This window comes from Vombatus ursinus, unplaced genomic scaffold (assembly GCF_900497805.2).
Source record: "Vombatus ursinus unplaced genomic scaffold, bare-nosed wombat genome assembly UNPS02009173.1, whole genome shotgun sequence".
NCBI lineage: Eukaryota > Metazoa > Chordata > Mammalia > Diprotodontia > Vombatidae > Vombatus > Vombatus ursinus.
In genome coordinates, this window is record NW_020948951.1 from 1,081,793 (window position 1) to 1,105,204 (window position 23,412).

The 23,412-nt window shown below is 47.2% G+C and overlaps 1 protein-coding gene across 1 annotated transcript; it reads left to right on the forward strand.

Annotated features, from left to right (window-relative positions):
* The first annotated feature begins 254 nt into the window (after positions 1 to 254).
* Positions 255 to 12,802, forward strand: LOC114035201 (lysosomal alpha-mannosidase-like). Its single transcript, XM_027851275.1, is given in 24 exon segments — positions 255 to 515; positions 1,206 to 1,230; positions 1,535 to 1,630; positions 1,633 to 1,665; positions 2,147 to 2,337; positions 2,468 to 2,528; positions 2,581 to 2,708; positions 2,817 to 2,927; positions 3,135 to 3,234; positions 3,495 to 3,658; positions 3,763 to 3,845; positions 3,977 to 3,990; positions 3,993 to 4,093; positions 4,663 to 4,741; positions 4,860 to 4,904; positions 4,907 to 4,944; positions 5,024 to 5,145; positions 5,976 to 6,117; positions 6,622 to 6,727; positions 11,785 to 11,880; positions 11,883 to 12,001; positions 12,097 to 12,252; positions 12,337 to 12,445; positions 12,624 to 12,802. Coding segments are annotated over 24 exon segments (2,496 nt in total). The 3' UTR covers positions 12,740 to 12,802.
* Positions 12,803 to 23,412: the final 10,610 nt, after the last annotated feature.

Sequence of the window (23,412 nt, forward strand, 5' to 3'; positions counted from 1 at the left end):
CTAAATATCTCAAGGAGAGAGTCTACACCAACTTCTCATTCCTCACTTGTAACAAAATAATGTAACTAGGCTTCTGGTGTCCAGTTTTTCTCAAAGAGCTTTCTCTCCAAGGCCGAGGCCCCAGCCCTCCCCGCCAAAGCCCACGCCTAGACCTACTTGGTCCTGCCTGGCTCTCCCCTGCTTTCCATTATAGCCTTGTAGTCCTCTTGTCAATCTCAGGGTTGACTGGGTGCGGTGGCCATAACAGGTCTGGGATGAGGGTGATGGAGGTAGTAGTGCCCATTGGCACACTGGTACTGTGGCTACTGTTAGTGTGGTGCACCAGAGGCCGTGGCTATGAGGTGAGTGCAGGTAGGGCTGCTGTGTCCTCTTGGCCTTTGCCCATGACGGGCCTGATGGCTGGAGTCATGCCCTTACCCAGAGGATTCCTGCCACTTGGGATAGTACTCTGGGGAGGTGGGGCCCTGGTGGTCAGACTAGGACATGGGGGCCCCAGGGAAGTAGGCTACAAAGAGGTGAGGTATCTGCTGAGGTGACACTAGGAAGGCAAGTGAACAAGTGAGCTGGGGTGGAGTGGGCAGCCTCAATGAGAAAAATGACCTGGATCCAGAGCCCAGCCTGGGGGCCTGTGCCCTCTGGAGCTGGGCCAGCAAGTCTGTGTCCGGCTTGGCTTAGGGAGAGAGCCTTCAACCAGGGCAGAACCATGAGGAGAGGAGGTTGGGTGTTGGGGGTGCAAGGATAAAGAGAGGCAAGGAACGGTAGGCACAAGTTGTGCCCCAGGAGCTGAGCTAACTCAAGGGAAGCAGTGGGTAGGAATCTATGCTGACTCCAAAGAGTTAATCACTTCTGGTGGAGTAATTATGAGCCCGCTCAAGGGGACATTTCCAGAGGAAAGAACATTGCCAAGCCAGCCCAGGGTTTATTTCTATGCAGGAGCAGGAGGCTCCTGGAATAATGAGCTAACACTCTAGGCAGGAATCCAAGGACCTTGGACACTAGGCTGTGGACCCACCCTAACTCCACCATCTTTGGCTTCCCATTCCTCCTTTCCATTGGGAATAGCTAGAAATCTAGGCATTTCTGCAACTTAAGCACCCCCGTGGTGTGGTCTCTGCCCCCTGCCCAGTTATGCCCAGCTACCCATCCCTCCATGATCAATGTGTACCCACTGCCCCCATACCCACGTTGATGTTGGCTGGCTCCAGATGGTGGATGAATATCACTTTGGAGGTGAGAAAGAAGGGCAAGTTAGGGCATTAACTCAGAGAGAGTGGCTACGAGGCTTGGAGTCTGCTGATTGGTCCCAGTGTCTGGGAGACTTGAGGCAGAACCTGATCCATAGGCCATTCTACTCCAAGAACCCAGCCAGGTACTCAGAGCCCCTTCTAAAGGATGCTAGGACTGGGCCCTGCAGAAGGAGAGGGAGAGGGAGTGCCTTGGGGCCCGAGGGAGGCAAGATGTTCCCTCCCTGAGGTGAGCGGTGGTGGCTGTCTGTGCCCCCAGATCAGATGATGGTCCTCACAAGTGTGTATAGACTCCATGGTATCTGCCCTGCTGGCCAACCCATCTCGACGCTTCAGTTTTTCTGAGATGGCCTTCTTCATCTGATGGTGGCGGCAGCATAGGCCCCAAGGAGGCAAGCTGTGCAGCAGCTGGTCAGCCAGGGTGAGGAGGGCCAAGGGTAGGGGACCACAGCATCAGAAAACATTAGAGCTAGAGGGAACCAGAGAGGTCATCTGGTTCTACCAGCCCTCACCACCCCATTTTACAGATGAAGAAACTGAGACTCAAGAGATTTGCATCATCAAAGTCCTCTGGCTAGGAAGTGTCAGAGCTGTGACTTTAATGTAGGTTTCCTGCCTCTCACTAAACCAGGCTGCTTCCTTACACATAGGCATGTATGTGTGTGCACACATGTGCCGTGCGTTTTTTCTGTGATGTCATGTGCCTTGTGATGACCATGTGGGCATGTTCTCTGCCCCCAGTCTTGTCTACCTGGCCAGGGAGGTGGCCAGTGTCCCCTAATGGGCCCCATGGTTACCCAGCCAGGCAGCCTGGTACCTGCTCTAGTTTCCCAGGGAGGGAGTTGGGACCACATGCCTCCTTCCTCGAGGGAGTTCACCTGACCCCATCCTCTACTCCATAGGGAGGCTCCAGTTTGCCAACAGAGGCTGGGTCATAAATGATAAGGTCACCACATACTATGCCATCATTGACCGGATGACTTTAGGGCTGCACTTCCTGAAAGACACCTTTGGGTTCTGCGGCCGCCCTCGAGTCACCTGGCATACTGATCCCTTCGGCCTCTCACGGGAGCAAGCGTCCCTCTTTGCCCAGGTTTGCCTCAGTGTTCTCTGCCTATGCCTCATCTTGCCACTTCCTGCCCTCTGACCCTCCCCTCCCCTCCCCACAGATGTTGTTGGAGAGAACTTCAGGCCCTAATCTCTCTCTGATTCCTTCCCCACAGATGGGCACTGATGGCTATTTCTTGAACCACCTGGATTATCAGGACGAGCAGAGGCATGAGAGCTAGATGGCGAGTGCCAACTTATGGCCTCCTCAAGCCGACCTCTTCACCAGTAAGAGAAGTTGTTGGCAGCTTCCCACCCTCGCTCTCTTCCCTGAAGTTTGCTGGAAAACCTCATGGGGCCAAGGGATTGCTGCAGGTGGAATGTGGGCTCTGGGATGAGGAAGAGGCAGGGGCCATGGCAAGGGTTGAGAGCAGCATGGAGCTTAAATGAGGGGGCCTTGGCCTGACTGTTTGGTTCCTAGGCATCCTTCTCAATGTCTACTTCCCACCAATGGGCCTGTGCTAGGATTCTCTCTGCTCTGTCAGAGAAGGGAACCTTGTAGTGGACGATCCAGACAGTCCAGACTCCAGGGCCAAAGAAGTGACCAGCCACTTCTTGGAAGCAGCTGCTGCCCAGGTGAGACCCGGCCCCAGTTCTAAGGCAGCCCTCCAAGTCTACAGCCCCAGACTGCCACTGGGAGTGATGGCACCAGCCTTTTTCAGTTGCCTATCTTTACTCTTCAAGGCCATGTCAGGGGCTCAGCTGCCCAGGCTGAACTAGGCTTCTGTGGGGAGTCACATCCTGGCCTTACTCTTTTCCCCACCATGTGCCCCCTAACTCTAGCACTGTCAGATGGGGAACAATGGTCCAACACCACAGGCCTCAGGAGGCTCTGCAAGTGGAGATGTAGGGCTATGGGGCTATAAAGAGCCAAACTGGAAAGGTGGCCTTCTGGTTTGGCTGCCTTACCAGTGCCCCGGGCACAGGGATTAGGCAGGCAACCCAGATCCTTCTGAGTTTGTGTGTTGGAAAGGAGAAAATATCCAAGAAGGTCAATGGATTTCAGCCACTTCTGCTGGCCCTTTCTCCCAAGGGCGATTCTTCACCACACCTCCTTGTGCCTTGACGAAATGGCTTCCCCCTGATCCTGCCCCACATCTCTTTTCCTCTGAGGTAGATCCCTGGACCCCATTGCCTGAGCAGGGCACTGGGACGGGGCTTGGCCCTGTCTTCCCAGCAGTGGGCTCAGGAAGCTGAGGATCCAGGCCCAGTGTTATAGCTCCAAGCACACAGTGATGACCATGGACAGTGGTTTCTACTGGAGCCAAGATGATTTGGACAAATGGATACATCTTGTTAATGCCAAGGTATGTATCGAGGCGTGTGGTGTAGGGGCAAGGAGAGAATGGGACGCTGGCTGGGTGGCGGGGTTGGGCAGACTGAGTCAGTCTTCATTCCCTTCCCCCCTCAGCAAAGCAGAGGGAGCCTCGTCAATGTCCTCTACTCTCCTCCTGCCTGTTACCTGTGGGAGCTGGACGAGGCCTTCCTCACCTGGTACTAGGGTGGTAGAGTGGTGGGGAGGGGGAGGGGGAGGGGGAGGAGGAGTGGAGAGAGAAGCGCTCTCTGCCCCAGTGATTCTGGGCAGAGAGTGACTTGCCCCCAAGCCCTACCCCTCCATGCCCCAGGACAGTGAAGGAGGACTTCTGCCCTTTGCAGGTGGCCCCCACCAGTTCTGTCCTGGCTGCTTCACCAGCCACCCTGCCCTCAAGGATTATGAGTGCCTGAGCCATAAATGTCTGCAGGTAAGGACTTTGCTGGGGGGCAGAGAGAGAAGAACATAAGAAATGTGTGAGGGTCCTTTGTAGGAAGATAAGATGGGGTTCTGATGGAGGGGGAGAAGGAGTCTATGGGAAGAGTATAAAGGTCTCTGAAAGGAGGATAAGATGGGGTTGGGGAATGGGTCTGTGGGAAGAGTATGAGGGTCCTTGGAAAGAGGATATATGATGGAGTCCTGATGGGATGGGGGGAGGGACCTAGGGGAAGGGAAACTTCTGTTTGATAGAGGGTGAGCCAAGTTATAGGATCACAGATTGGCTTTTGGAAGGGAGATTAAAGGTCATTTGACCCAACCACCTCGTCTTATAGATGAGGAAACCGAGACCCCAGAGAATTTAAAATTACTTACTCAAGGTCATATAGGTAGTAAGCAGCAGAGACCTGTCCCCCAGGAGCTCTCACACCGTTTCTGGCCCTCTTTCCCATGTATCACAAGATGGGGGCCCAGTGGAACCAAGTAAAGAAGACTGGGGGATTCGTGGAAGGAGACACAGGACATCTTCTCCACTTGGCCCCTGTGTCCTCCTCCCACCAGGTGTGTAATCAGCTGGAGGCACTGGCTGGACCAGCAGCATCGCAGGGTTCCTATGGACAAGCAAGATGTATCTACCTGCGTAGATGACAGGACCCATGGCAGGGGAGGGTTTGGAGGAGGAGGGTTGTTTCTTTCTTCTTGGTCCCCAGCCCATGGCCCCCCACCCCCAGCTCTCTCCTCACATCACCTGCTCCCAGGGAAGGCAATGGCTGCGGCCCAGCACCGTGATGCAGTCAGTGGTATCCCATGAAGCAGCTGGTGGAGGGCTGGGAGCAGTGTGAGGTATGGCTGTGGCCCAGGGGCCCCTAGTAGAAGGAGAGGTGGAGGCCTTGCTGGAGGCTGATCCTTGTGCCCCTCTCAGATGCCGATGAGCAATGCTTTGGCAAGCCTGGGAGGCTCCCAAGAAGATTTTGTGTTCTGTAATCACCTGCATAAGTCCCCTGAGCCGGAGGAACCCCAGTGTAAGCCAGGCCCTGGGGCAAAGTGGGAAATGTGGACAACTCATTGGGCTTGGGAGATGGGAAAAGAAAGATTATTGCTGGGCATGGGACTGGTGCAGGGACTGGTCTGACTCCTCCATTGGCCCTCCAGTTCTTTGCTTTTTTTTTTTAATTTTTATTTTTATTTTGTTTAGCAAGTTTAATTTTATCATCTTCCACATTACAGGAATTTGTAGCCAATGAACAGATTCACTATTGCAGAAACCAAAATTCAGACACCTGAAAGATCAGCCACTTTGACAAGGATTCATGGAAACACCCCTCCAGTTCCTGGTCCTCCTTTACAACCCCCGGCATGGACAGTGAGCTGGATGGTGAGTCTGCCAGTCAGCAACTGGGGCTTCTGGGTGAGGGGTGCCAACCAACAGACTGTGCCTAGTGAGGTAATGACCACATATTTCATCTACCTTCTCCAGAATATTCCTGGTGCCTAACCTCCCCCTATAACCATCCTGAGAATGTAATCCCAGAATCCCCCCTAGTGACATCATTCACTGTCCTCACCTGGGTGAGGCTACACATTTCTCTCCCCAAGTCTTTGGAACCCTCTAATGAGTTGCAGTTTGGAGACAAAAAGAGGCTACATCGGGGCAGCTAGGTGCATAGAGCACTGGCCCTGAAGTCAGGAGGACCTGAGTTCAAATCCAGTCTCAGACCAAACACTTGACATTCACTAGCTGTGTGACCCTGGGCAAGTCATTTAACCCCAATTGCCTTAAAAAAAAAAAAAGACACTACATCTGTGTCTCAGTTTCCCTTCATTAAACAACATCCCTGCCCCTTCCACTAAGGTTGTTGCTGTGTCGGGTGTAGGATGAGGACCTCCCCTCCTGAGCCCCTCTTCCCAGCCTCAGCCCCTCCCCTTGGCTTCAGCATCTATTCTGTGACCAGGCTGCCTGGCAGGGTGCCCACTCCTGCAGCCCCTACACCTGTTACCCTGGTCATCCAAAATGAGGTGAGTCATTGAGGCCAGTGGAGAAGGAAAGTGAAACATCTTTGAGCCGGGTTGGGTGGTAGAGAAAAGAAAGAATTGAGGTATAACCCTCAGAGTTCAGCCTTCTCCAGGCCTAGGGAGTAGCCTCCCAATGCTTTGTGCTGGGTCTAGTTTTGGGGGCAGGTCTAAGGCTCTTACTGTACATTTCAGCTATCTGTCTGCCTGTCTGTCTGTACATCTAGCACATTTGAGCTTTGTTTGACCCAAGAACTGGGCTCCTGCAAGAGATTGAGAACCTGGACCTGGGCCTGAGGCTGCCACTCACCCAGGCTTTCTACTGGTGAGGGGGTCCTGGAGAGGACAATGGGGAGGGAGGAAGAGTGCAGGAAGTACTGAGGAGGACAAGAGACTTAGAGCAGAGCCAGACCAAGGCATAATTTTTCCCCTCCTCCCACTCCCCATCAGATATAGAGCCAGCAGCGGGGACTACAGAAACTCACAGGCCTCTGGTATCTACATCTTCAGAACCCAAAGCTCAGTGCCATTTCCTGTGAGACACAGGGCCCAGGCTCAACTTGTGCAGATATGAGCTGGGGTGTGGCCACCAAGCCTGGCAAACACTTGGGGCATTGTGAGGAAAAGAGGGTGGGGGAAGAAAGGTTCCTTATGAACCTTTGGATGAAACATCCTAAAGGCTGGGGTGGAGAGTTGAGGATTAGGCAGGAATGTGTGGGTGGATAGAACTCCCCATGGCCAACCACAGACCAAGAGAATTCCTGAGGCCCTGAGAATGAGCCTGGCCTTGTAAAGCAGATGAGTGAGTTCTGTTTAGAGCAGGCAGCTGGCCTCATCCCAATGGGGTGGAGCATGTGCATTTGGGGCAGCTAGGTGGCACAGTGGAGAGAGCACCCAACCTGCAGTCAGGAAGACCTGAGTTCAAATCCAGCCTCAGTCACTTACTAGCTGTGTGACTCTGGGCAAGTCATTTAATCCAGTTTGCCTCAGTTTCCTCATCTGTAAAATGAGCTGGAGAAGGAAATGGCAAACCACTCCAGTATCTCTGCCAAGGATACCCCAAACGGGTCGGCAAGAATCAAACATGACTGAAACTACCGAACAAAAACAAATGTGGATTATTTGGGGGAAAATATATTAATAACTGACATTTATATCACTCTTTAAAAGTTACAAAGCAATTTACATACATTAATTAGTTTGTACCTTACATTGACCCTTTGAGGAGGTACTTGCTGGGTGTATCATCCTCATTTGCCTGATGAAGACCCAGAGGCTCCTTGAAGTTAAAGCCTTGACTGAGGTCACCCAACTAGTAAGCGTCAAGGTTGGCATTCCATCACAGGTCTTCTTGACTCCAAGCCCAGTGCTATCCACTGGGTTGCCATGAATAAAAGAGCTTAAACTTCTCTGGGGCCTGACTGGAACAAAGCATAAGAATTGGCCAAGAGAGTAAGAGATGCCCTCAGAGGGCATCCAATGGAACCTGAACAGGAGTCCTCTACGTGCCATCCCTGACTAGTGATCATTCACCATCAGCTGGAAAATCCCCAGTGACGGGGAAGTCACTCACTGCCACTGAAGCAAACTACTCCCTGGGTAGTTTTTATTGCTAGTTTAACCTGTTGCCTAGGTAGCCTCCCCACCAAAACAAAAAACAAAAAACAAAAAAGACTCTGGGCGCACATGGGTTGGGTCCAATTTCTAATTTCCAGGTCTGCCCTGCCATAATCCTCATCTCTCTTTGTCCCACCCTAATCCCAGAATTTAGACTGGGGAAATCTCTGAAATAAAGCTTTAGGATAGCTTGTATCGAGGTTAGCCTAAATGTGGGTAGCAGGAGCCCCAGCTCCTGTAAGATGCTCAATGTAGCAAGGCATATGGGTTGAAGACAACCTCAAAGTGATTCAAAAACACCCCCTTGGAAGTAGCTCATTGGGTCCTCTTCTGAAGGGCAATCGTCTGACATTTCTATAGTCCTTCTTTCCCACAAGGGAGGTCCCACATGGTTCCCTAAGACTTGTAATACCAACCAGACTCTTTCCTGGGAATTAAACATATGTGATGGTGGTGGTGGGAGAAGCTGTTGAACAAGAAATTTCTGTCTTATCAAACTGTACTATCAAAATAACTCACTGGTATGGTGGAGTGTAGCAAGGTCCAAATTTCTTTCCTTCCCCAAGTGACAGATTTCCTTAACAGCTCCTTCAGCTACCAGAGCCATATGGACAATTCTCTTCTTTATCCAAAAAGGCAAAGCTGCTCAAAAAAATCCCTATCTTTCTAGGAGGTCTGATTCCCAGACTAACAAACTTGGGAACTTGATCTGAAGGGTCACACATGAAGCAATCCCTAAGGTTGGAAGTCTTCCTTCCCTAGCTAGAAGACTAAATTCTGGAATATATGTGACGTATATAAGAAGACTAAATCCCTTCTCTTCACAGGAGTTTGGGATTCAGGAACATTGTCCATGAGCCCTCTTCTCAGTCTGAGAAGAGATAAGCACATGTCTGCTTCTGTGATGTGCTTCTGCAGGAAATCTATCAGTGCCCTTGCTTGCTGCCATCAGTTAGGCTAATAATATTAATAATAATAATAATAATAATATAGCTCTTCCTATGTGTCAGACACTGCTAAGCACTTTATACTTATACTCATTTGATCTTCACAGCAATCCTGTGAGGTAGGTGCTATTGTTATCCCTATTTACAGATGAGGAAACTGAGGCAGAGAGAGGTTAAGCCCAGTCACACAGCTAGTAAGGGTCTGAGGTCAAATTTGAACTCAGGTCTTCCTGACTCCAAGCTTAGTTCTCTATCTACTGCACTAACTAGTGGCTACTATCAGTCATTCTTTCAGGCTGCATGCAAATAGATGTTTACCATCATCACCTGTTTCTGCACAAGTTGCCATCCACTGTTCCTTAAGGGATTCTCCTACCTCTATCAAAGCATTCTATTTAATATTTTATTTTTTCAAACTTCATGTAAAAACAATTTTTTTCATTGTTTTTTTTTTAAATCTTGAGTTCCAAATTCTCTCCCTCCCTTTCCTCCCTCCTCCCTCATTGCAATTTGATATAGGTTGCACATGTGCAGTTATGCAAAACATATTTGCATATTGGTCATGTTGTGAAAGAAAAGAGACCCAAAAAAACTCTCAAGAAAAATAAAGTTAAAAAAAAAGTGTGCTTATCAAAGCACTCTCGAAGAAAGCTGGAAGCTAAAACATAAACATGAGCCTGAAAATGGCTGAAGTCAGCCTGTCATCCTTTTTTTCTAAGTCCTCAAAAAAGGGCAGCTCCTCTGACGAGAGTCCATTTTCCTCAGTTTCAGTTAAATCAATCATCATAGAGCTGCCCCCAGTCATTGAAAAACAGCCAAGGATTGTCTCTGACTTCTAAAGAAGGGATCAATGGGCATGCCCATACTCCGCATGGGGAGATACTTTCCTGAGCCCAGGTAATGACTCATCCCTGTGAGATCATCAAAACGATCAGAGATTTCCGCATTTGAACTTCCCAACCCCTACACTTGAAACACACTAGAAATTTCTTTTTTTGTTTTTTTTTTGGTTTTGTTTTGTTTTTAGGCAACTGGGTTAAGTGACTTGCCCAGGGTCACACAGCTAGTGTCAAGTGTTTGGTCTGAGGTCAGATTTGAACTCAGGTCCTCCTGACTCCAAGGCCAGAGCTCTATCCACTGCACCACCTAGCTGCCCCTATTATTTTTTTCTTTAAAAAATATTGCAATCTTTTGTTTTCATATCACCTTTATTTCCCTAATAAATCCTTCCCTTTCCCCCACCCAGAGAGCCATTCCAAAGAAGAAAAAAGACAGAGGGAAAAGGCGGTTCAGCAAAACTAACCAGCATATCCACCAATTCTGGCATGATATGCCATGTTCCACACCCATAGTCACCCACCTTTGCAAAGAATGCAGAGAGGTGCCTTCCCATCTCTCTTCTTTGGGGCCAAATTTGGTCATAATAATTACATAGCATTCGGTTCCAGTTTTTTCCCTTGTTCTTTCCATTCGCCACCACTGCTGTGAATAATTATTTTCCTTGTTCTACTTAGTTTACTTGGCATCAGTTCATATGTCTTCCCATGACTCCCTGAATTCTTCATATGCATTTCTTTTTTTTGTTTTGTTTTTGTTTTTTTTTTCTTTTTAGGCAATTGGGGTTAAGTGACTTGCCCAGAGTCACACAGTTAGTAAGTGTCAAGTGTTTGGTCTGAGGCCGGATTGGAACTCAGGTCCTCCTGACTTCAGGGCAGGTGCTCTATCCACTGCACCACCTAGCTGCCCCCCATGTACATTTCTTATGGGGCAGTCAGTGTTCTGCTATGTGTGCATACCACGATTTGTTGAGCCATTCCCCAATCGATAGGCATTGACTTTACTCCAATTTTTTGCTACTGCAAAAAAGACTGCTATGGGTATGTATGTGATGACTTCCTCTTGGGGAAATGCATCTTGGGATCCATGCCTGTATTATTTTCACATTTTGCATTACAAGGTTGATTTCAGAATTTATTTCCTGCCGCTGAATTCCTAGGCATCAAAATTACTGGTCATCACTTTGATGCTGCTGTATACTTTTACTAAGTCTTGTTGGCACTTTTCATTTCACCCCCAAAAGACCCTTCCCACCCAACATACAAATGGATCCCCCTTACAAAGTGCATTTCCTAAGATAGAGCTTGTTGGCAGAAAGGAGGGATGTGGGTCTTTGATAGGAAGATGCTGCTGTTGACCATGGTGCTGGTCCCGAGTTTGGTTACCCCTCCACGTTGGCTTTATTTACTTTGCTGCTGCCATTGTGCAATGTACCTGGCTCTTCTTTCTTTGCTCTGCATCAGTACAGACAAGTACTATTCTTGTGTTTCCCCAAATCTTCCTATTTGTTATTCTTTGTTGTTGGCAAGTTTTCAGTCGTGTCTGACACTCTGTGACCCCATTTGGGGTTTTCTTGGGAGAGATACTGGAGTGGTTTGCCATTTCCTTCTCCAGCTCATTTTACAGATGAGGAAACTGAGGCAAACAAGGTTAAGTGACTTGCCTAGGGTCACACAGCTAGTGTCTGAGGCCAGATTTGAACTTGGAAGGATGAGTCTTCCTGACTCCAGGGCTGCCACTCTATCTACTGTGCCACCTAGCCGACTTAGCTTTACCTCTGCTGTTTCCCTAGTGCTAGCCAGAGAACTTTTAGCTCAATGGGAGAGATTGGGAAAGCAGTTATACTAAGGAGTTTCGTTCTGGTACTTTTCCCCTGGTGAATTATTCATCAGCTGAATTATTCATCTAAGAGGCATAGTGGATAGAATGCTAGACTTGGAGAAGGAAGGTCTGAGTTTGAATCCTGCTAGCTTTGTGACCGTGGGCAAATCTCTTAGCATCTCTCAGTCTCAGTTTCTTCATCTGTAAAATGGAGATAATGATAGCACCTACCTTAAAGGGTTGTTGTCAGAATCTAATGGGATGATATGTAAAGGGTTTTGTAAACCTTAAAGCACTATATAAATGTTAGTTATGATTATTATTTCCTGGGCAGGGGGAAGGGGGAAGCCACCCCAGACATTGATAGTATAGGCAGAATGGAAGAAAGGAAAGAAAGGGTGGCTCCTCCTGGGAAGCGGCAGCATGGAAAGGGGGGCTCCTGGTAATTTAGGGTCTAGTGTGGCAGATCTTGGAAACCAAGGGGTAAGGGAAACCCTGGTGGAGCCTGGGGATGGGCCTGGCACAGGGCTGGTGGTGCAGGGCAGACACTTGCAGTGGCTTCTGGGCACCGCCTCCAGGCCCAGAGGGAAGCTCTGGCCCCACAGCTGGTGCTGGCCCCTATGGGGCAGGGCACCCCATACAGCCCGGGGACCCCTGCACTCACACAGGTGAGAGTGTGTCCCAGACCCAGGAGGGTGGGCCTTAGCAAGGAGGACGCTTTGCTCCATGGACCCGTCTTTCCCCCCTGCTCCCTCTGTGGCAGTTCTCCGGACTTCGAAGAGAGCTCCCCCCAGCTGTGCACCTGCTGACCCTGGCCCACTGGGGCCCCGACACAGTCCTGCTGCGCCTGGAGCACATTTTTGAGCGTGAGGAGGGCAGCATGTTCAACCTGTCCCAGCCAGTGACCCTGGACCTACAGGTGAGTAGAGGGGAGGACCAAGAGAAGGGCAGGGGGAAACGGGAGAGGACCCCACTCAGCCCCATCTTCTCTTTGGTCTCTCAGGATCTGTTCTCAGCCTTCACCATCAGCCACCTGGAGGAGACCACTCTGTCAGCTGACCAACCCCTCTCCAAGGCCACCAGGCTTCAGTGGAGGACCAGCACAGGAGGAGGTACTGGCTGGGGAGGGGGCAGAACAGCTGCTTCTGGTCCCTGTCCCTGGGGAGCCCTAGAGTGTGGCCAAAGGGGGTCTTGGTAGGGAGGACCTAGTGCCAAGGAGGAGCCTCTTGGGGCCGGGGCTGAGGTGGGATGTCCCTTTCATCTCCTGTTTCTCTGGTCTCCCTCTAACAGGCTCTGCTCCTGTGCAGCCGGCCCCCGCCCTGGACCCCTCTGCTGTCACCCTCCAGCCCATGGAAATCCGCACCTTCCTGGCCTCTGTCACCTGGAGCAAGGACAGGCACAGATGAGGTTCTGAGCCCTGAGCTGCCCTGAGCTGCCCTTCGCAGACCTTGCTCTCTCTCCCCAGGCTGCACCAGAAGGAGCTTTCCTGTCATTTCCTTTGGGCTTCCATTAATGTTAAAGACGTTAAAGTGTCACAGCTGTGGCCCTTAGCCATCTACTCTTGTGCGTTTGTGTATGTGTTAGGGGTGGGGTGGGGGCTGCAGGGGGAGGTATAGAGGGAGGGGAGGAGGAGATGATGCAAGGTGGGCATAGGAGGACTTGACTCTTCCCGCAGTAGGACCCCTCCCGCACAGGCATCTGGGGCTAGACAACAATCACTCCGTCCACTGGCCCTGTTCCCCATCTCTGTCCTGCCTGGGGCTGCCCTCTTGTGGCCACAGGCTGAACCAGAGCTGCAGAGGAGGAAGGGGGAAGGAAATTGTTCTTCGCACTTCCCTCTTCCCTTTTGCCTCCTCCTGTCTCCCCAATCAGAAATGGGCTGGAGCACTGGCCCTGGAGTCAGGAGGACCTGAGTTCAAATCCGGCCTCAGACACTTAACATTCACTAGCTGTGTGACTCTGGGCAAATCACTTAACCCCATTGCCTCACGAAAAAAAAAAAAGAAAGAAAGAAAGAAAGAAAAGAAAAAGGAAAAGAAATGGGCTGGGATTATATGGCTAGAATTTAGATATCCCATCTCCTAGTCTGTGGCTCCATATGCTTGTCCCCTGCTCATACCCAGCACTTCACTGTGAAAGGAATACAATCTTCTCACTGGGAAGGCTGGAACCAGTGATGTACTGGTAAGTGTTTAACAACTGGCTCTCTTTAAAAAAAAAAAAAGTACACAAGTACTCTTTTCACCATAATCTGAATGTTTAGCATTTTCTCCATTGGTTTCTTAAACGTGGGCAGTCAACAAAACAATAAATCAAGCCCCAATTTGTAGCCTTTTCAGTTTTCCAAAGTTTAAATGCTCACACAGAAAATTTAATAATCAGCTTTCCAGAGCCCATTTGAGCTGGCTCTAGCACATCCTTGGCAGAAGTCTAGCACTTGTAGTGGAATTCAAATATGGAAAGGCCTTAGATCAAATCCCATACCGGACACTTAGGAGCTGTGTGACCAAGTCACTTGACCCTTCTGAGCTTCACATTTCTTACCTGTAAAAACGGGTAGAGTACTATCAGAAGCACTTACCTCACAAGTTTGCTCTTAGGATCATACGTCTGGAGCTGGAAGGGACCTTAGAGGTCAGCTAATCCAAACTCTCCAGTTGGGTCTCTATCTCATCATAGAGGCTGTTCTGAGTCATCTCCCCCAACATTCCTGACCCTCACGCTCCCAGCTACGGCCCTTACTGAATACTTTGGCTAAGTGGTATAACGAATAGAGCATCAGTCCTGGAGTCAGGAAGACTCATCTTCCTGAGTTCAAATCTGCCCTCAGACACTTACTAGCTATGTGACCCTGGTCAAGTCACTTAACCTTGGTTGCCTCAGTTTCTCCATCTATAACATGGGCATAATAATAGCACCTACCTTAGGGATATTGTAAGGATAAAATGTGATATTTGTAATGTGCTTTGTAAACAGCGAGGGGCTATACAAATGCTAGCTATTGTTATTAAAATTTAAGCCATTTGTCCTGAGCTCTTTCTCTCCTCATTTCACATCCTTCTAACATCATTCCAAAGTATCTTCTTTTCCCCAGTCTCCAAAGAAGAAGCTGCTTTCTGGGCTGCTAGGTGGTGTGGTGGATAGAGCACTAGCCCTGAAGTCAGGAGGACCTGAGTTCAAATCCGACCTCAGACCAAACACTTGCCGCTTACTAACTGTGTGACCCTGGGCAAATCACTTAACCCCAACTGACAAAAAAAAAAAAAGACATATTAAAAAAAAAAAAAAGAAGTAGATTTTCTCCTTGCCAATCACCAGGAATGGGAAAAAGAAGGGGAAGGACCTACAATGTGGCAGGCACTGTGCTAAGTGCTTTACAAATATGCTCATTTGATCCTTATAACAACCCTGTTTTGTGGTTGTTCGGTTGTTTTTCAGTCATGTCCAACTCTTTGTGACCCCATTTGGGGTTTTTGTGACAAAGATACTGGAGTGATTTGCCATATCCTTCTCCAGCTCATTTTACAGATGAGGAAACTGAGGCCAACAGGGTTAAGTGACTTGCCCAGGGCCACACAGCTAATCTGTGTCTGAGGCTGAATTTAAACACAAGTCTTCCTGACTCCAGGCCTAGCACTCTATTCATTGTGCTACCTAGCTGTCCTATAACAATCCTGTTAGGTAGATGCTATCATCATCATCATCATCATCATCATCATCGTTATCATCATCTTTGATCCCATCTCCTCCATCTTCTCCAAAAGATTGCTTCCATTATCATCTCTTCCTTCTTTCTAATCTTCAGTTTCTCCCTATATACTAGTTGCCTCCCTGATGCCTAAAAACACACCCAAGCCTCTCCCATTCTTTAAAAAAATAAAACAAAACAAAAAAAAAACCCTTTACTAGATCCCATCCTCACTATTATCCTATGTCTCTTTTACTTTTCTTAGCTGCATACCTTGAAAAAGCCCTTTTCTCTCATTCCCTTCCAAATAGTTTGTAGTCTAGTTTGTAACCTCACCACTCAATTGAAACTTCTCTCTCTAAAGTTTCCAATATTCTCTTCAGTGCCAAATCTTGTGGTTTCTTCTCCACTCTCATTGCACTTGGATGTGTCGGAAGCATTTGACACTTTTGTTCTTTAGTACTCCTCCCACTCTGGTCTTTTGTGATGCTCTTCTGCTCAGGCTCTGCTTCTGATCTTTGTCAGTCTCTTTTGCTAGATCTTCACTCGTGTCATACCCGCTTACTGTAGGTGTTCCCTAAGGCTTACTTTTTTTTTTTTAGGCAATTGGGGTTAAGTGACTTGCCTAGGGTCACACAGCTAGTAAGTGTCAAGTGTTCGGTCTGAGGTTGAATTTGAACTCAGGTCCTCCTGACTGCAGAACTAGTGCTCTATCCACTGGACCACCTAGCTGCCCCCTCTAAGGCTTACTTTTTTTTTTTTTTTTAGGCAATTGGGGTTAAGTGACTTGCCCAGGGTCACACAGCTAGTAAGTGTCAAGTGTTTGGTCTGAGGCCGGATTTGAACTCAGGTACTCCTGACTTCAGGGCCGGGGCTTCTAAGGCTTACTTCTGAGGAGTAAGGGGATGTATTTCTAATGCTGTCACTCATGAGCCCCTCCCAATGTATTTCCCCCTCGTGACTATCAGTGGATATCAGTCAGCCAGACTTAGTGTTTCAAAAATTAATTTACTTTACTACTTTACATAATTTACTATAGTGGTATAGTTGGTACAAAAAAACCTCTCTCTAAATTGGGGCATCCTCTCCCTCAAGTACATACAGAGTCCAGAGGAAAGTGGGCTCAAACTTAGAAAGCATATGTGGGGCAAAGCCCATGGAAACCCTTTTCTCCTCTCCATGGGGTACTCAAGCAGTTTGCCTTTCTAATGGGCTTCTTATAGAGCCTTGAAACTGTTTTTCCTTATCCTATCCAGTCTGCTCTCAGCTAAGATGCAGACAATACCCCTAACTGCTGCAGCTGTTGTCTTAGGGACACTGCTAGGATGACAACAGCAACAAAAATCAAAGTCTTCTGGTCCTCCAGCATTCACTAGGTCTTCCTCCAGTCAAGGGTGGGGGAATAGACCAAGGCTGAGGCCAAGGTATTCTTACCCCACTCCCAAGTGATTCTTCAGGGACTTGGAGGGAACTGTTCTCACCTAGCTTGCCACTGTTAGCACTTTGGTTTTATACAAGGCCCCTAAAGTATGACCAAGTCTCTTGCCTAGTTAGAATGGATTTCCTATTGATTTGACTCCAGTTCGTTTTTAAGAACTTTTCTCACTTAGTCTAAAGTCTTTGATTAATTGATTGAGGCATGTTCTTACCTGGTTATAACAGGGCATAACATCTCATAACTTATTGTTAAGTGGAGTCGGGTAATTGTCTACCAGGGATGGGGAACCTGCAGCCTCCAGGCCATATGTGGCCCACATGACCCCCTAACCCTTACACTCTTCCCGCCTCACCCCTTTTTAAATATTTTCTCTCCTCAGCAAATCTACTAGAGTGTGTTTGGCAAAGTCCCTGGTCCCAAATCCTGGATAGCTCTTTAATGACTTGGTGAGTTTTCTCACTATTTTTAAAAAATAAATAAATGTCGGCCTTAGACACTTGGCACTTGCTAGCTATGTGACCCTGGGCAAGTCACTTAACCCTGATTGCCTCACCAAAAAGCAAAAAATAAATAAATAAATGTTTGTTCAAGCCTATACTTTCCCCAGTCTCCCTCCTCCTATATCTTTCCAGACAGCCATCCCCAAAAAACCATTGTCCTTTTTGTCTTCAGGGTGTTATCCTAAAGAATCTTAGGGAAAGTCTATGTGACACAGTTCGTTAGCAGAACCAGCAACTAGCATCCTTCCAAATATGTGGTGATGCAACTTAACAAATAAATACCATTTATAAAGTTCTAATAGGTTACTGGCTGTTTTGGTGCTTCCTAAAGTCCTTCCCCAAGCCCAAAATAATAAAGAAAAAAAGGAAAAAGGAAAAAAAATTTGAGCCTCCCTTCTAAGAGGGAAAGGCTGGTCCCTTATAGTGTTACTCAAGAGTGTAAGTCTCTCTCCCAAGCATTATGGGGCATGAGGTTGATGAGTAGCCACCCCCTCAACCTTCATGTGAGGAACCAAATAGATTCACTTGGTGCTTGCATAGCAAAGCGTTAATTTATAAAACACCAGATTCTTGGCTCCAATGGGCTGGGTCCTCATCCTCTCCTTCTTCCATAGAGGGGATCCTCTACTCTGGGCTCAGTCAGCTACCAAGTGCTACAACAAAATTGGCATTGTTCAGCGGAAGGAGGGCTGGTGTACTTTGCCCTCTCCCATTCCTGTTAAAGGGCCCATTAAGAGTCACAATGGAGTCAAGAAATCCTGAGTTCAAATCTAACCTCAGATACTTACTAGCTTTATGACTCTGGGCAAGTCACTTAACTACTGTCTTCATCAGTTCCCTCATGTAAAAAGCACCTACCCGCTTCTCTGACCTTCTCTCAGGGGGGCCTGTTGTAGGATCAAATAAGATAATATGTGTAAGTTGCTTAGCACAGTGCCTGGCACCTAATAGATACTTTTAAAATGTCTGTTTCCCTCTAAATCGCTATTAATTAGAGAAATGCAAATCAAAACATCTCTGAGGTACCACATCACGCCTATCAGAACGGCCAACATGACAAAACAGGAAAATGATAAATGTTGGAGAAGATGTGGGAAAATTGGAACACTAATACATTGTTGGTGGAGTTGTGAAATGATCCAACCATTTTGGAGAGCAATTTGGAACTATGCCCAAAGGGCTATAAAAACGTGCATATCCTTTGACCCAGCAATAGCATTTCTAGGGCTATATTACAAAGAGATCACACAAATGGGAAAAGGACCTACATGTACAAAAATATGCATAGCAGCTCTTTTTGTGGTGGCAAAGAATTGGAAATTGAGAGGATGCCCATCAATTGGGGAATGGCTGGACAAGTTGTGGTATATGAATGTGATGGAATACTATTGTGCTATAAGAAATGATCAGAAGCAGACTTCAGAAAAACCTGGAAAGACTTGTATGGTCTGATGCTGAGTGAAGTGAGCAGAACCAAGAGAACATTGTACGCAATAACAGCCATGTTGTGTGATGACTAATATTGATAAACTTAACCCTTCCTGGCAATACAAGGATCTAAGACATCTCCAGAGGCCTTGTGATGGAAAATGCTATCTGCACCCAAACAAAGAACTATGGAAGCTGAATTGCTATTTTTTTTCTCTTCTGTTGAGTTTTGTTTCCTCTTTCTGATGGTTCCTCCTATTGGTTTTAATTTCTACTTACAAGATCACTAATGTGAAAATATGTTTAATATGAATGTAAATGTATAGCCCATATTAGATTGTGTGCCATCTTGGGGAGGGTGGTGGGAAGGAAGGGGGAGAAAAAGTTTAAACTCAAAAGCATATGGAAGTGATTATTGATAAATCAAAATAAATTAATAAAAAAATAAAATAGCAAAAAAAAATATGCCTATTTCCTTCTTTTCTTCATTTCTTCCCTCTACTATGGACCCCCAATACAAAGGCTGGGTTTTAAAACTGACTGACTGTTAAAGGAAAAGAAAATCCAGCTTCCTATCTCAGAAGGACAGCCCAGTCCTTATAGACATTCCAGAGCATGTGGGCCTTTCTCCATATGGATTAGGACCTGGGGTTGACTGGAAGTTGGCCCCTAACCCTTCCAGTGAACCAAACTATCTTGAGTGAAAACTTTAAGATTCCTTCAGTGCATAAGTTCACCAAACTCGGGTCCAGGCAAGAATTCTATGTGTCTTTTTTCTATAAAAGACACAACAAAATTCCTCCAGGGGTCTAGATGATCCCCCTCAGTGGTCTAGGCAAATTTCTTCTGAGTTCTTGTCCTAAAAGGCATCCCAAATTTCCTCCAATGAATCCCTGCCACTGTAAGGGCAATTCAGATGGAATTTCTCCCTCACCCCCCACTAGAACAAGCAGGTTAACATAAAGAAAAAATACTCAGAAAAGCTAACACAGAGGTACAGGGCTCCCAAAATAGAATTAAACACTTACAGTTGATTACTCAAGGTTTCTAGGTCAGCAGACTAGTCTATAAAGATCTCACAATAAGACAAGCAGTCTGGGTCTGTTTAAAAATCAAAGAAAAATATTAACATTTAGCAGGGAGGTATCTGCATTTTAGGGATACAAAATCCATATTTATATTAGCAGTGACATTCATACTGAGTTACAGGAACATAACAGCTGTTGGTACATAAGCATTTAAACAAGCAAAAGTTATGACAAACTGTTTTAATTTTTAGAAAAAAAAAATCAGAAAAATTGATTGCCTTCCCAACAGGCCCAGCATCAGCCCTGGATCTAGGCCACCCCAGTCCTGGCCTCTTTGCTCAGAGGCCTTCCAGAAAAGCCCTGCATCAGCCTTGGATCCAGATTCACCCATCTCCCTACTGCCCTGTGTCACTCTATGCCTCTCAGTCTCTTTACTCCAGGCTTCCCAGAATGCCCCAACATTGCACTACAGGACTTTCTGCAGTACTCTAGAGGTCATCCCCCAACCAGGTCCACCTCTGACTGTCATCTGCTGCCTCTTGATTGGATTCACCTGGCTTTGGATGGCGTACCTCCACTTGCTCCCACCTGCTGTTGGGCAGGCTTCCAAGGGCCTCAAAGGACACAACATCACCCCCTGCCACAAGGTTGAACCTCAAGGGAGTACCTTGAAAGACTGCTTCCCTTAACAGGCCCTTCTCTAACCATTGATGCTCTGGACTCATTCACCAGTGGCTAATGTACTCCCATCCACTTAGGCTCTTCTTGTCCCAATGATTCTGAACCCCTAGCTGCTGAAGTACAAACCCGTTATCCACACTCAACTGCCACCTCCCTCATCCCCACCCCCCTCAACCCTATTCCTCAAATGGCTCACTCCCCTACTTGGCCCTTCTACTGCCTTCTCTGGGATGCCTGTAGCATAACAAGTTACTGATGTTCCCTCAACTATCCTAATTTCCCAGTTCCTCAGTCTAATAATCTACTTCTCCAATTCACCTCAGAGATGGTCATACCCTAGATCTTGCCATCACCCACAATTATTCCACTTTCATGTTTAATGAGCTCCAAATTTCCTTAATCTGATAATAGCCTCCTATCACTCCACCTTTCCCCATGCTTTACAATCCCAAGGCTATTCGTTGTCCCGACTTCAAACTCTATCCCTCCATTTCTCAGTCCTTTCCCAGGCCATCATCACCCCTGCACTGACCACACCTTCCTCCCTTCCCTCTCTTAGCTCCTGGTGAATCAATTCAACACTTCAATACCTTGCTCCCTCGTATTATTGCCAATCACACCTTGCCAAATCCCAAACTTGGATTACTCCCGGCATCCTCCACCTCCCCTCTTATTCGCATGTTACTGAGCAAAGCTGGAGAAAGTTGTGAAACTGTGACTGGATCCACTGCAAATTTGCTACATATCCTTAACTGGATCCTCACTGGCAAGGGGAAATGGAAGGGAATGAGCATTTATTAAATGCGTACTACATTCCAGGCTCTGGGCTAAGTGCTTTAGAATGATTTCATTTGAGCTTTGTAACAACCCAGCATCTGCCTGATAGCTGAGTCACCAATTTGGCCCAGCCCAGAAGTAGTTGAATCTGGTGAGAAACCAGTTCAGCCCTGAGATACCTGTTTGACCCAGGCCAGCAGTTAGCGCATCTAGCTAAGATGCACCCTGTGAGGAGTAAGCCCAGCTTAGCAGCAGATGGGTTTACTATCACTGACCCTAAAGTCCTATGGAGAACTTCACAAGGATCCTCCAGAAAAGTTGGTCCTGACGTTCTAGAAGTAGGAGTGATTTATCCACATTGGTTCCCTGCACGTGAGCCTCATTGCCTCTTAGGGAAGGGCCTGACTCAAGTAACTCCTGTTAATTCATGTTGGATATTGGGTCAAACTGAAGCACTACTGAGTCGCTGAACAGGCGATAAAAGGAGGCTTACTTAGAGCTAACATCAAGAGGATATTCCGGAAGGAAACAGTAGCACTTAAGCACCCCTTGCAAAGCCATCTAGTCATTGGGGCAGAGTGTGGTGACTTGAATGGTCTTGGGACATCCACCAAGTCAGAAGGACCTTGACCCCACATGGATGGGCTTTTTTATGTCCTTTGCTGACCAGAGAGCCACATCAATATACAGAGGCTGAATTCAGGGAGGCTCGGTTTCAGCCTTGCCCCACCCCCTGGACCGACCAAGCCCCAACTTTATTGCCTTTTAGGGAAAAAAAAAATGAGCCTAACTCATATTGTGAAGGGGAGGGGAGAGCCCTGGTCAATATTGATCCTATCACACTAATGTACTTTTAAGTTCATACCGCTGAGTCTGTTGAAAAAAAAAAAAAAGAAGACAGGACACACTAGCTATCTTTATGGATTTTCCTAGGCTTTACTGCTCCAAGCCCTTTCAATTTATAGAAAATGAGGAAGAGTGGAATTCTCTGCAGCCCAGAGAAGCTACATAATTATCCTAAGTCTTCACAGGTAGTAAGTTAACAGAAGCAGAATACGAACACACATCTATTCCTATGCCAGCTGATACTGGGATTCCAAAGGCTATCATTTGGAGGGGGGTTGGACCCCTGTTACCCTGCAGAAGGCACAGTTTAGGAGTTCCTGGGTAACTTGGAAATGGTTTGGACAGCCTATGGGGCACCCAAAAGTAGCACAACAGATAGCAGCCTTGCTCGATTGAAAAGACTCTAGAAAAAGATAACCACTGACCACATTCTTTCCCAGAGCTGCTACAATTGCTGCTTTGAAAACCTCATGAATGTCTGAATTAATCTCATGCCTTAAAAGAAGGAGCAGATGTCTCTAATTTTAAAACACTCAGATTTCTATTTTATAAATTACATCTGGAACTTGTCACCCACAAGTCCAGTCTTCCTCCCTGACCCTAATCATGGTGGCATTTATATAGTGCCGTTGAATTTATAAAGCACAATGGGGAGAAGCTGCAGAGAGGCAGATTTTGGCTCAATATAAGTGAAAAAAATTTCCAATAAATAAGACTGTCCCAAAATGGAATGGGTTGGTGCCCCTCCCTGGAGGTCCTCCAAGGAGAGACAACATGATATTGTAGAAGGAAGTCCTGGCCATATATGAACTGGACTAGACAGTCCTTAATCCTCATCAGCCCTCTCAAGTCTGACAACCTGGCATCAATCCTTTCTGAACAGGGTTGGGGGAAGAGAAAGGTAATATGATTGTAACGTGATCGAGAGAGGCATGGCATCCAGGACAAGGAAGGCAATCTCACTGTAGTTCATTCTGCTCAGACCACAGCTGAGGTATTATGTTCAGTTCTGTCACATTTTAGGAAGGACACAGATAAACCAGGAGGTATACAGAGGCAGAAAACAAGGTGGTGAAGGCCCTCAAGCTCCTATCGTATGTAGCAGCATCTACAATGACTGCCCAAGCATGAGTTTGGTAGAAGGCCAAAACTATGTGACAGACCGAGAAACAGGTTGAGATTGATGGAGATATTAAGTATCTACCCTTTCATCTTTTGATAGTTTCATGGGTTTTGCCCTGGGGAGAGTTTACTGATTTGCATCATGTTAGAGATACTTTGTTGATATTGTTTCTTCCCAGTAAGTATCTCTTTGTATACATATTTTATTTTTAGACAGCTGGGTTAAGTGACTTGCCCAGGGTCACACAGCTAGTAAGTGTCAAGTGTCTGTTCTGAAGCTGGGTTTGAACTCAGGTCCTCCTGACTGCAGGGCTGGTGCTCTATCCACTGCACCACCTAGCTGCCCCTAAATATTTCTTTGTAAAAGTTTGTTGTTGTTTAGTTGTTTTCAATTGGGTCCAACTCTTTGTGACCCCATTTGGAGTTTTCTTGGCAAAGATAGTGGTTTACTATTTCCTTCACCAGCTCATTTTACAGATGAGGAAACTGAGGCAAATAGGGGTTAAGTAACTTTCTCAAAGTCACACAGCTAGTAAGTGTCTGAGGCACATTTGAACTCAGGAAACTGAGT